Below are 13,294 nucleotides of genomic sequence, written 5' to 3' on the forward strand. Positions count from 1 at the left end.
TACCCCAAGGGTGGAACAGAGCTGAAGAAGAGACACTCTACCCCAGGAATTTAACGGACAGCCAGGAGCAGCCTGCAGGAGGTGCTCACGTTCTTTAAACGCTCGGTTTTCCAAATTCACCTACATTTTACATTTTACTTCAAAATAAATCCACACTTGTTCGATGATAAAATGGTTCTAAATACTTGCCAATTATATTACTTCACTTTTGCCTCAAAAATCTTTCAGAAAATGACCATCTGGTTCAAAAGGTGCCTATTCAACCCACGGGGCGCTGCCATCATGCATCCTGGCCCGTCAGTTGTGTGAGAGGCCAGCGCTGTGCCCTCACCAGGACGCCTCCAGCCCTGAGAGGCCCTGACACAGCTCCACTACTGGCCCACCACAAACACGCAGCTGAGAAACGTGGTGCGGAAGACCAGGCATTCCCAAAGTTCGGGACACATCTGACGGCCACGCATGAGAGACATGGCTGAGGGCCTCGCAGGGCCGGGCCTGCTTACCCAGGGGCTCCGTGTCCTTCTGGTTGGCTTTCCTGTGCACCATGGATGGATATGTGATTGTCAGTTTGCTGTTGTGCTCCTTTCGGACAAGTGACCGCCCAGTCCTAGACATGAAAACAGTTGTGATTGAGGACAGAAAAAATCCAACAGGACACTTATTAACAGCTGGAGTGACTGGCCAGAGGTTTCTCGCCTGAGGAAAGGGAAAGGCAAGAGCTCCAATACTCACTTGCAGTGGGGACATCGCTTAGCAGTCATATGTGTCTTCCAGAAGTGAGTAATGAGTTTGCTCTTGCTCTCACAGACATTTTTCACCTGTTAAAAAAAGGCAAAGAACCTCAGAGTGCTGTTTGAAGAGAATCCAGTATGTATTCATTCTGTTTTTTTTTTGTTTTTTTTTTAAAAACCAGAGGAAGCCACCCCTTTCTTAAACAAAAATTTCCAGAGCCCTAATATAGCCAAGCTCTGCCAATTACTGAGTGACTTCTTTCCTTAAGTTTTCTCACTTATAATATGGGAATAATCGTAACCACATCACCAAGCTATTACTTGTTAAAGAAATCATGATAACTGATAAAGAGATCATGAACGCAGTTGGGGGCTTGGAACAAAATAAGTAGTCAAAAAATGCTGGTTACTTTTAGTTTAATTGAAAACAAACCTGTCTGGATGCAGCTGGTGTACCCTCCCTGCTGCCTCCCTGAGCTATACCTCAGGGTTCTGAGAAAGGTACATCCACAGTTAAGCTACATGAGTGGTTCTGCGCCTGGCTGCAAATGAGACCCACTTGGGAGCTTTTGAAACTTCCACTTGGGCCCTACCCCAGACCACTTAAATCAGAATCTCTGGTGTGAAACTCGGGCATGAGGTGAATCAGATTTCAAGTTAGTCCTACAGGCTGATTATCGACATCATTCATTCACTGAACAGATTAATACTTATATAGGTGCCACTGAGGAACAAAGAGGTAGCTATGGTTTATAACGTTGGAGACAGAAAGAAGAAAAGGACATGGACCTCATTCTCAAAGTGAGACTATAAGCCAGAACCTTGCTGGATGCTGTACCTAAACCATCCAATTTCATGTAATCTCATCGGTCCTGAAGGCAGGCATCAAAGATGGGGACACGATGGCTCAGAGTCAGTTATGCAACTTGCAAGGTCACAGGTCTCCTAAGAGGCAGAGCTGGGATTCAAACCCAGGTCAATTTTGGGAAAACAAAAGTATACATGAATGATGGTGCTAAAACCCAAGTTTTCTGGAAAAAAGAGAGACAGGATAACGCACCTGTGCACCTTGAGATCCCAAGAGATTGTTCTGTACAATTTTGGTTGTATATTGTTCTAACTCCTCCTGAATTTCAAAGGCAGTAGGATCGGGGTTTTCTTCCAGAAACTGAAAAACAAAGAGGAAAACCGTATTATCAAAGTAAAGCAAGTGTATGATTAGCAGCACCACGGGCCAGCCTCCTTAAGGGCAGAGCATTTGCTTTGAGGAGAGAGAAAGAAACCTCATGGCTGCTGTGTTGCATGCTTAAAGCAGTGAGGCTGTTAAAAAAATCAGAAGACTATCCTGCTTCCAATAATGGTTGGCTAGAGTTTTCATACCAACCTAAAACTGAAAAGAACCAAGAAAGGATAAAATATTTTGAAAACGTTAAATCTCTGAAAAGCTGACATGACAGGACAGTGAGGAATATCCAGACTGAATTGAAGGAAAAATACGAATCTAGGAGGTCGAGGAGCAGGGGGGCCACATCTGCCGCACTGCACTGCTCCGGGGTACAGCTCCAGGGCAGCCCTCAGTGCAGTCGTGGCCCTCAGGGGAAGATACTGACAGACTTCCGTGATGTTCCCTGGAGTTGCGAAACATGGCAGCACTGGCCCTGGGCACATTTTCCAAGTCAGGAATTCTGAACTTATCATTTTAGAGGCCTCAAATGATGAAGGGGATAGAAATCAAAGCTTACAGTGCAAGGACAAGACTCTAATAGGATACCTTCCCTCCCATATCCTATGCCACAAACACAGGAAGCTGGGAACCCCAAAGGCTACGCCCTTGGGTACTAAACCTGCTCTTGGACAGAACCACCAGGATTCTAACTGCCTGGGAATCCGGTGAGCCACCAGCTTTGAACATGGGCCCAGGCAACCAAGCACATGGCAGAAGCAATAAGAAGTCTCTCTGGAGGAAGGCAGCATCATCCTAGGCCTCAAATTATTCCTATAAAGAACTTTTTAAGTACAATGACAAACTGTCAACAATAAGCACACAGGACAGGGGAAAGAGGAGTTTCTGGAGACACAGACAATATCCTGACACTGAAGGTGAGTACATGGGTGGTGGTTACTTTGTAACTATTTGGTAGATTGTATGAAGAATGCATTTCTGTGAGTATATTTTACAAAAAAATTTTCTTAAAGTAGGCATCACCAATAATTTTATGCCAATAATTTTGAAACTTTAGATGAAACGGACAAATTCCTACAAAAATATAACTTACTCTTAGTAAAGGTTTAAGAAAATCCTTTCTCTCTCTCTCTCTCTCTCTCTCTTTGTCGGACAAGTTTGAATTGGGGTTAGGTTTTCAGTTCTGTTCCCTTGGAAACTTGATAAAAGCGGAAATACCAACTGTGTTACTAGGCAGCACTGCTGATGGTAAACATGACCTCTATGGGTTAACTGCATCTGAACTAGGAAGACTGAATGAACTATAAACGCCTAGTGGGAAACCACTGCTCTGAGCTTTCCTGGTGCTAACTACACATGTCCTTGAGGGTCTCTGGAAGCTGGGCCCACAGGCTGTCACTAAAGATACTGATTCCTATTTGGGGCCTGGGGTTTTTAGGCCAGGGTGACTCTCGTGCCCACTGGTGTAATCCATTTTTTAGCTCCTGATCAGTCACTTGGAGAGCCACAGAAGACTAGCCCCTGGCCAGCTCTGAGGACACCCCCTGAAGAGAAACTGTCTGGCAGCACCCTGCTGATGTACTGCGTCTCCCATCTTACACGTACGCTTTCAGAGCTCTTTAAAGAGAGAGAAGGAAAGACAGAATTCCCTAAGTCATTTCGGGAGGCTAACATAATCTAGGTAACCAAACTCAAAAGGACAATATGAGAAAGGAAATCTACAATCCATTGTCATTTGTGATCACAGGTGCAAAAATCCTAAGCAAAATATAAGGAAATCAAATCCAGCAATGTATTAAAAAGACAAATTATGTCACCCCAATAAATTAAAAAAAAAAAAAGGAAAAATAAAAAGACAAATTATTGCGAATAAGGAATCCCAGGAATCCAAAGTTAGTTTAACATGAGAAAAGGAACTGAGTGATTCACTATGTGAGTGGGTTAGAAGAGAAAAATTATCTGAAACTTCCAAGTTTTGCCAATTCTCCAATAATGTCCTTTATAGCAAAAGTATCCAGTTCAGAGCTTCCTGTTGCATTTACTTGTCCTGTCTCTTTAGTCTCCTTCGGTTCAGAATGGTCATTTGGTCTAACTTTGAAGACATTAACGTTTTAAAAATTAAAGGTCAGTTAAATGTGGGTGTGTCTGATCTCTCCTTGTGATCAGATTCTGCTGGTGCATCTTTGGCAGGAAAATCCAGAAGCGATGACCTGCTCCTGTCATTGCATCCTATTAGGTGGTGCATGATTTCAACCTGCTACATTAGGTGATGTTCAGTCACTTTGACCAATGAGTAAGAAGGTGACTGACAGACTTCTCCACTGTAAAGTTCCTCTTTCCCTCCTTTTCATAATTAATAAAGATTATGTGTGTGGGGGGAGTACTTTGAAACTGTGTAAATAGCCTGTTATTTAAACTTTCAGTTCATTCATTTATTCATTCATTCATTTATATCAGTATGAACTCATGGAATGCATAGATTTCTACTTTATTCGATGGATTATATTTACTATCATCATGTATTTTGATTCTCAACTATCCTAGATTTGGCCAGTGTGAGCCCTCCAAGTTGGCTCCTGTGTCTTTTTGACATGTCCCCATCCATCGTTCTCCGAGTACCGCCCCTCCCTCTGGCACATGACATTCTAAGTTCATCTTGTACTTTCTGCATCAGCCCTAGAAACAGCCATTTATCCAAAGAGCCCTTTTAGTGGACAATGGCATTTAGAAGCCAAGATAAGGCATGAGCTGTGCTCATTGCTACCACTGTTCCGAGGCCCTCTCAGGGACAGAACTAGGGAACATATGTGCATACACACACACCCCCTTCACACTGGTACTTTTAATCCCAATCTAACACTACAGGATTACCTGGGGTCTTCTCTCGTACACATATTTGTACCTTCCTCCTCTGATGGTGTGAAACCTGGCCAGCATTATCCTTACTATATGTACTTATTTGATCAATCCTCCTCCCTCTACATAACCACTCTCCCATCACTGCTGCCAGCCTGTCCTGTGCACGGCCCCCTCTCACCCAACGTGGGCTCACATCCCACTCCAGGCCACCCTCTTTATGGACCCTCTCCTCACCCTCTCTGTGCTCTCACATCCCACACTGGGCCATCCAGCATGGGCACCTTCTCATAGGACTTGGTTGGACACCCACATCCCATGCTGAGCCTTTACCCCAAATGAACATGCCCCTCACCCTATGTGAACTCTGACATCCCATGCTGGGCTGCCCACACATGCGGAGACCCTCGCTCCCTTGAATACTTTTCCCATCTTGCTTGGGCCCTGACAACCCATACAAGGCCATACCTCTGCATAGAATCTTCTCTGCTCTTCCCATTAAGTGTCTTTAAGATTTAAGTGTCTTTAAGACTGAATTATTCAGGAAAGGGAAGGGGAAGAGGAAAAGGGAAAGGCTTCCCTTTGTGAGAAGGAACAAGACGAGGATGCATGCCATTCCTTCAATCCCTAGCCACCAAAGTAAGGTAAGACAAAGAAATAAGACATACAAGTACTGGAAAGAAATAAAACTGCTGTAAATCACAGATGACGATTGTACTGAAACTCTAAAAGAATGTACCCATGAAGTATTAGAATTGATAAGATGCTTTTGTCTGGTTGTTTCATACAAAAATCAATATAGAAAAAATGAGTATTATTTTGATCCACAAACAGAAAATAAATTTTAAATAAGATATTTATAACAGCACCAGAAATCACAAAGGAAAAAAGGCTCCACAGTAGAGAGATCTGGTGATCACCATCTTATTCAAGTAATCAAACTAAGCATTACTGACAGAACAATGGTGACAGCGTGTGCATCCTAAAATGATGCAGACAAAGCATCCTGTCATGTAGGTTGTGGTCTTATCAAAATGTGAATCTAATGAGGAAATAATCAGAAAAATCCAGGGTGTGAGAAATCCTACAAGACAACTGGCCTTCAGTCCTCAAAAAGTCAGTATCATGGAAATGAATTTTCTATATTAAAACAGCCTACATTAACAATCCAAAGCAATGCATGAACCTTGATTGGATCCTGGGTCCAGGAAAAAAAAAGCTCACCAATGGGTAAAATAGTATTTCTATGCCATTTTCATTAGCATTTCTTCAATTACCTTGTGGCTTCATGTTTTCACACCTATCTGGTTATAAGACATAAAGATCAAATATTCTGGTGACTATTCTTAGGGACAACACACAAACAGCTCTTGTTCTCATCACGCTGGCTCGCCTGATTTCTATGACAGCCACTACCCACCTACCCTGTTCAGAATTCTCTCCAGCTCGAATACTGCTTGAAGGGCTCCAACTTCCAGAACTCTCAGCTGGCAGACCAGAAGGTGAATCACAGCCCGGGGGCAAGTCAGCATGTGGCAGTTTAAACAGGAGCCCCGGAGCAACAGGTAGAGTTTCTGAAGAGAGGGAACAAAAAGAAACAGGATATTAGAAAGAGATGCAACGGCCAGGGTGATTTTCAATATACTTCGGATTTTCGTTTTCATACAGTCAGTTTACTCCCTTAAGATTTGTGCTATTGAAAGGTCTTCATGACTCCAAGAACTACATGGAATACTCCTCTTCATTTTTTCTATGATTTCATGTTAATCCACTGAAATTTGAAATTTATTTTGGGTCTGAGATAGGGAACTACCTTTATTTAAGTGCTGAATATTAAATTCAGTGTTTAAATAAATTTATTTACATTTAGGATGAAGATAAATACTAAGTTTAAATTGAGTTAAACACTTAGTATTTAACTAAGACAATTCTCTTCCCTTAATATGATTAACAGATGAAAATAGTATCCATGTACACTACCATCTGAACAGCTTAAAACAAACGGGGGCGGGGGGGGGCGGGGGGAGGCTGACTGACTAATACAAAGCACTGAAAACACAAAGGAGCACTCCAGACAGGAGCTTTGTTCTTAGCTCACCCTCAGGCCTTCTGGGCCTTTGCTTTTCCTGCCACCCAGCAAGGGCCTACAAAGTCACCTAAAGAGCTCAGGGAAGCTTGGAGAACTCCAACATTCCCTCTATTGCCAGGGCGGCCTCCACTCAATTTCTGAAGGTGGTGAAGCCCCTGAAACAAAAGGTGCAGGGCATGGCTCCAGAGGTTTTCTTCCCCTCATGGGAACAGAATCAAACCATGGTTCTTCTCAATGGGAATCAAACTGAAATTCATTTCATTAGGGCTAGAGGCCGACTTGAATATACTAGTTTTGGCTCCTCAAAGCTGAAAATCTAATGGTAAGGAACACTTTCACTCCAAGTGTCCAGAGGTAACCTCCTCAACCCCCTCCTGTGGGGAGAGGGGTAGTCTCACAAACCCAACCAGCAGCCCTGAGACCCACGCAGCCCAGGGCAGAACCTACGTCGAAGAGGAGAGGGTTGTACACGGTGAGCGGGAGCTCAATGTGGCCCAGGTGGCCGGAGCAGTTGTTGAAGTCTTGCACGCAGGTGGCGCACACCTCCTTGGAATCCGCAGGGCCCAGAGCTAAATCGTACAGGCCGTTCACTGAGGGGTTCCCCAGGCTGTCCAGGTACCTAGGGTTCGTAATGGACTTAACACTTAATTTCCTAAGGAGAAAAAGACCAAGGGAAAACTAAGGTTACTCGACTTCTCAGGTGTTTCCTCTTCGGCACTCACAAAAATGCAGTCAAGTGATGATGTAATGAATGTGTTTCCTCAGACCGCGGACAGCTCCGGAGGGCAGAATCTGTCTGCCTTGCTTAGTGCTGTTCAGCACTTACCAAGGAGCCTGCACACAATAGTTGCTCAATAAAATATGTGCTGAATAAGAGTGGTAAAATCTTTAAAAAAGAGATTTAATGCAAATCTTGCACTAACTGGAAGACTTTTAAAAAGGACTTAAGTAACTACTACACGCCAAATGCGCCAAATGTTTTACAAGAAGCATTTGGTCTTGACTTTAACCCCCTGAGATGAGCATCACTATATGCATTTTTCAGAGGAAACAGGCCCAGAGCAGTTAGGTGATTTAACCCAGGAGACACAGCCAGAATAGGGCGGGGGATGGGCAGGGAGGGTATGGACCACACTAACTCTAAAGCCCACCTAGTTCAATAAAGGAGAGATGACCCAGTAACCCCCGTATGCATGAATAGGAAATTGAGGAACATTAAACACAAATATTCAAACGTTTGACAAATATAACTTGCTTTACTAAAGATTTCATCACAGTCTTTTCTGTTTCATTTAAAAGGGGCTCCCATAGGATATTTAACTACTTTTACCAAAATTACATTCATGCTCAGTTTGCCTTTTAACCTTTTTTTTTTTTTTTCTGATTTAGAAAATAAGGATACGGACAAAGAAATCATCCAAATCTCAAAACCAACAGAACATTCATAGACCTTTTTTTTCTATGGGTACATTTTTTAAAAACCTTAACTGGGGTTTGGCATTTCTAGCATTGCACGTGTCCATTTTCGTTTAGTATTAAATGAGTGTTTGCACGTCACTAAAAATTCTTTGGAAACATTATTCTTAAGAATTGCAAAATCTTTCATTACATAGCAATTAATATAATTCACTTACTCAAACTACATTATAAATAAACTTATAATACCTATCTATATAAAGATTTTTGCATAGAATAATTCAAACTTCTATTTCCTAAAAATATAATTATTTCCTCAGGTGAATGGAATCCATGAATTAAAGGGCACAAACTGTTTTGAAGCTCTTGGTATATCCAGAAAAGGTGGACTAACAGATTACCTTAACCAGCACCAAGTCTTCGCACTTAAAAATCTTTCCAAATTTAAGGGGGAAACAAATGCTAACCCATTGTCATGTTAATTACTTCTTTATTACAGTAGTTTTTTAAAAAAAAGTTTTGATCCTTTACTTATTTTTTTAATTAAAATCTTAATTTTTTCATTATTGCTGTACATGAGCTCCTTCCAACCTAAAACACTTTTTCTTGTGGATGAAATTGTATCTATTGCTGGTTGATGCTATAATGGGAATTTCTCGGCTAGCACACTGTTCCCAGTGTTACCAGAGTTGGCGCTCAGTTTATTCATCCATTCACTCAACCAGAGTTGAGGATAAAAGAAAGGAATGATACAGGAAGCTCAAGACTAGTAGAGGGAGACAGACATATAAAAAAGCACAAAATGTGACTGCAGCACTGTGGTAAACAACTGTGCTAGAAGTGGAAAGACCTCAGAAAATGAGGGAGACTGAGCTGAGCCTTAAGAGTGTCAGAGATGCTCTGATGTCTGCTGAGGGTAGGGGGAGACGACAGAGGGAAGCAGAGGACACTGATGCAGAGAAAATAGTTTGAGGAAAGACCCAGATGTTGAAACCTGAACCTGATGTCAGGTTCTGGAATGTGCCAGTGGTTTAGTAGGGCTAGGGAAAGGATAATGTTATAGCAAAAATCTGCATTGGCCTGATCGTGGGAAAATTTGTAGGCTAAGCTAAGAAAGTATCCTTTACCTGAGGGAAAAGCAGTGTCTCTGGAGGGTTTTAAGGGTGACAGTAGCATGATCACATTTACACTTTGGGAGACTAATTTTGACAACAATGTGGAAGATGAACTGGACAGGTGTAAAGTGGAAAGAAAAGACAATTCAAACAAGAGATAAGGCTGTGACCTAAGGAAGTAGCAGTAGGGTATAGAACAAATAGACATGTAGGTGGACACAGTAAGAGCCCAATAAATAAATTAAGATGTCAGGAGAGACAGGTCTAGAATTATTTCCCAGTCACACAACAGTGACCATTTGCACTAGACTAGGTACCATTTTGAAGGGGCAAGTTCCCCCTCCCAGGAGGTGCATGTTGAGTTTTCGGTATATGAGTTTAAGAGCTCTGTGTGAAATTCACCTAGAGATGTCCAGAAAACAGCTGAATAAATAACTCTGGAACCAGGAAAAGAAATTTGGGCTGGAGATTTAAATTTGAGAATATTAATCATGAAAGTGGTGAAATTGTTTAGGGATGACATTTAGGACAAGCAAGGCAGTATGACCAGAACAGAACCTTTGAACACTAAGATTTAAGGAAAATACGAATCAGCTAAGGAGCCTGAAACACATTCGAATGTAAGCCATGAATGCAAGAACCTTGTTCACCGATGTGTCACTGACGCCTAGCATACTGCCCGACAAAAACTGGGTGATCGATAAATATTTGTAGGTTGCTTGATAAACTGATCATGTAAGGAATCAGAAACATGAAGAATACTTGTCACAGAAACAGAAGAACCTTAAGACAGAAAAGTCCTGAAAGAGAGGAAAGTTTCAAGGATGTGGTCAAGACTGTCACATGCTACAATGATCAAAATGGGGACTTGAGAGAGTCCCCTTGATTTAGTAACTAAGCGGAGAAATACAGGTGGTCCTGGCAAAGAGAAGTCGCCTGAACTGAGTCTTGAAGGATAATCATTTTATAAACAACGAGAGTATGTGCTCGATTAACCGCGTCAGAGACATTATAATAACTTCACAAAAGCTGGTTAATTAACCAGAAACCTGGCGGAGGATAACGCTGCACTCTCGCAAACCCCTCCACCTCAGCGCACTGTTTCGCAGCTCAATGAGGTGCTAGGCAGTGCACGCCAGCCCAAGACGTTCCCGGAACTACGGATCCCAGCAGGCCAAGCGCCCGACAACCATGGACATAGAGGATAAATGGGCGCAAGACCAGTTGGGAACAGTAGTTTATGGCGCCCACCTCCAGAGACAAGCTCAACCCTCTTCCCACCAACTCCTTACTTGAGCTCTTCGGCCGAATACATCCCGAAAGAAATGCCCTGTAGCCGCCGCCAGGGCATGTTCTTTAAGCCCGACATCCTGCAGGTCAGTTTCGAGTTCTGGCACCCAGAGAGAAATTCCAATAACCACCAGTCAATTCCTAATGCAGCCACACTCCCGCATCCACCATGTGATTTAAACTACGCTTGCGCGCGATAAACCCTCGCTGGGCGGAGATTTACGTAGATGAGATCACTTCCGCTCTGGGGCGGGGGGAAGTAAGAATTTCATTTTCACTAGCTTATTTTGAACACAATCGAAGATATATAATATTCAAATGATCGTTTTAGAAGACTTCTTCGCGGCAAACGAGGCGTCCTGAGCACTTAACTTCCGTAACGAAGTCTTGCAAACCATGGACTTGTAACCTGTTCTATTCCCGCCCACCTTCACCTCCCTTGGTAATCCGGGAAGTGTAGGGCGTACATTCCCAACATGCAATGCGAAGAAGCCAAAGATGGCCGTATCATCTGTCCGCTGGTTGACGGTCCGCTGCAGGCTTTGCCTGCCGTTGTCGGATCGGCGGGCAGGTCCATTTGGACAAGCCCCTAGCTGCAGGTAAGAGAGGCTTGGGGAATCCCGAGGAAGACCCAGGTGTCAACCTAGTCTCGTGTGATCCCTGTTTCCCGAGAGCTGTGGAAAGAGGCACGATGCAGTGGAATGCGCATGCGCCCTCTGGTAGCCGCGTGCTCCCGGAACCCGGCGTGCAGAACCCGAGTCCTTGAAAAAGAGACAAAACGCATTAATTAGGGAAATATTTATTGGTAGACTGGCCTACCCAGGAGTTAGAATTGTCGACAAGACTAGGCCTGCTCTCGTGGAGCCAGCATTCTAGTTAGTGTGGCTTTTAGCAGTCCCATCTCAAATTAAAAACAAAATTATTTGCTCTCATTCATTTTCATTCAACCGGGAGGAACGAGGAGAAATCTTAAGATTTTTGCCAAATTAAAGGTAGTTTATGAGCGCCCTCTGTGCTGAATGTTGTGACGTTCCTGGATTGAAAGGCTGTGGTGATTTAGCTTCATAGTTTGTCATAATTGCTTTAAGTGGAGTAGTTTTTTATTATTATTAGGGCATTATCCATTTAAAAATCAGCTCATTAATTGTCCCTCTTACCTTGGTATTTTAGATTCCCAATATTGAAAGTCCTTTGTATTTCAAATCATCTGTTCAATTGTTCAAGTGCTATTAAAATTTTCCTTTTTTTCCTTGATTTTATGTAATGAGATTACCTGGTTAAAATTTTTTTTGACCATATTGTCTGCATGTCTTGTGTCTATTCTGTAATGGTTTTGAACTTGCTGTATATCTTCTCAGTGTACATCGACATGAATTATCCAGTCATTTTGATCCATGATAAATTTGGGCTGAAAATGCACATCGTTGGAGGTGAGGTGGGAACTTCAGATGAGTATTAGCTTTAGGGCTTTTATTTTTTTGCAGATTTTATTCCGGAAGTGCAGCCCTCCCCAAGGCTGAAGGAGCTGATGTAACAGGTATGTAAAAATATATTGAAATAATCCCATTTTTATATTAACACATTGTACTTGTTTGTAGTAGTAGTATGTGGAAATTGATTCACTTTTTTTTTTTCCATATTAAGGGATTGAGGAAGTGGTCATTCCAAAAAGGAAAACTTGGTGAGTATTCCATGTTCATTCCTCAAGTGGTAGAGTATTTATTATGAGCAGAACATTGTTAAATAAGGACGCAGTGACGTGACAAGCGATGGAGAGCTTTCTTGGGGGAGGGAACAGCTGAGGGAGGAAAAGCTTGGGAGTTTAAAAAAACAAAAGAAGGTGAAAGTAGTGAGTGAATGTGGAATGAGATTAATTTAAGAGTTGAAAGACCTTTTGAACTGAGTTTGGGTTGATATTTACATAGTAGTGGTTAATTTTGAGCATCATCTTTAAAACAATTTCTCTTTCTTAACAAAGTTTTCATATTGTTGGGAGACTAGACAAAAGTATTATCTTTATGGTCTTTAATAAGGTAAAGTGAAATAAATGACATGGACTGCAAGATTTTAGCTTTTTTAACTCAGTAGATAGATCCTTGGACGAATGGCCTTATTCAAAGACACTTTAAACAGCTAAATCTTTCCTGAGTATTGCCGAAAGGTGGGTGGGATAAATTGAACATCTAAAATGGAAACAATTACTAGCAATCACACTACTCAGAGGCAAGTTATTTAATCTCTGTGCCATAGTAAAATGTGGGTAATGATACTAGTACCTACTGTAAAAGATTAAATGTGCATTTGAATAGTGCCTGCCACATTGTCAAAGCTCAGTAGATGATAGCTCTTATTTTAAAGTTCTGGGACATGACATTTTTAATGTAAATTATATGTATACATTTAATTTAGTAGAACTGATTTGTTAGATGTACTGTTCGGTACTCTGCTTTTAATTTTTAATTACTACATAGTATTTTATTATATTCAGGTGTATTTCTGTCTTCCCTGGCCTGAGAATCAGAACCAAGATAAGAGTAGGAATAAACGTATCCATAAAGGAGTCATTTTCTTGAATGGCATTTGAGTCCAAAGCAATTTACCAGCCTCTTTCCCT

The 13,294-nt window shown here is 42.0% G+C and overlaps 2 protein-coding genes across 3 annotated transcripts in view; one reads left to right on the forward strand and one right to left on the reverse strand.

Annotated features, from left to right (window-relative positions):
• POLR1A (RNA polymerase I subunit A) overlaps positions 1-10,871 on the reverse strand; it is an 85,928-nt gene extending 75,057 nt beyond the window's left edge. For both annotated transcript variants that reach the window (XM_019749208.2, XM_019749207.2), the window contains exons 1-6: positions 10,683-10,871; positions 7,307-7,511; positions 6,195-6,344; positions 1,792-1,899; positions 733-818; positions 504-607 (exon numbers count right to left, since the gene is read on the reverse strand). In XM_019749208.2, the coding sequence (XP_019604767.2) occupies positions 504-607; positions 733-818; positions 1,792-1,899; positions 6,195-6,344; positions 7,307-7,511; positions 10,683-10,759 (730 nt within the window). In that variant the 5' untranslated portion in view covers positions 10,760-10,871. The remainder of the gene's footprint in view (positions 1-503; positions 608-732; positions 819-1,791; positions 1,900-6,194; positions 6,345-7,306; positions 7,512-10,682) is intronic.
• Positions 10,872-10,915: 44 nt separating this feature from the next.
• Positions 10,916-13,294, forward strand: part of PTCD3 (pentatricopeptide repeat domain 3) — a 29,446-nt gene continuing 27,067 nt past the window's right edge. The window contains exons 1-3 of the mRNA XM_019749209.2: positions 10,916-11,279; positions 12,165-12,217; positions 12,325-12,361. Of these exons, the coding sequence (XP_019604768.2) occupies positions 11,179-11,279; positions 12,165-12,217; positions 12,325-12,361 (191 nt within the window). The 5' untranslated portion in view covers positions 10,916-11,178. The remainder of the gene's footprint in view (positions 11,280-12,164; positions 12,218-12,324; positions 12,362-13,294) is intronic.

This window comes from Rhinolophus sinicus, linkage group LG05 (genome assembly GCF_036562045.2).
Source record: "Rhinolophus sinicus isolate RSC01 linkage group LG05, ASM3656204v1, whole genome shotgun sequence".
Classification (NCBI taxonomy): Eukaryota; Metazoa; Chordata; class Mammalia; order Chiroptera; family Rhinolophidae; genus Rhinolophus; species Rhinolophus sinicus.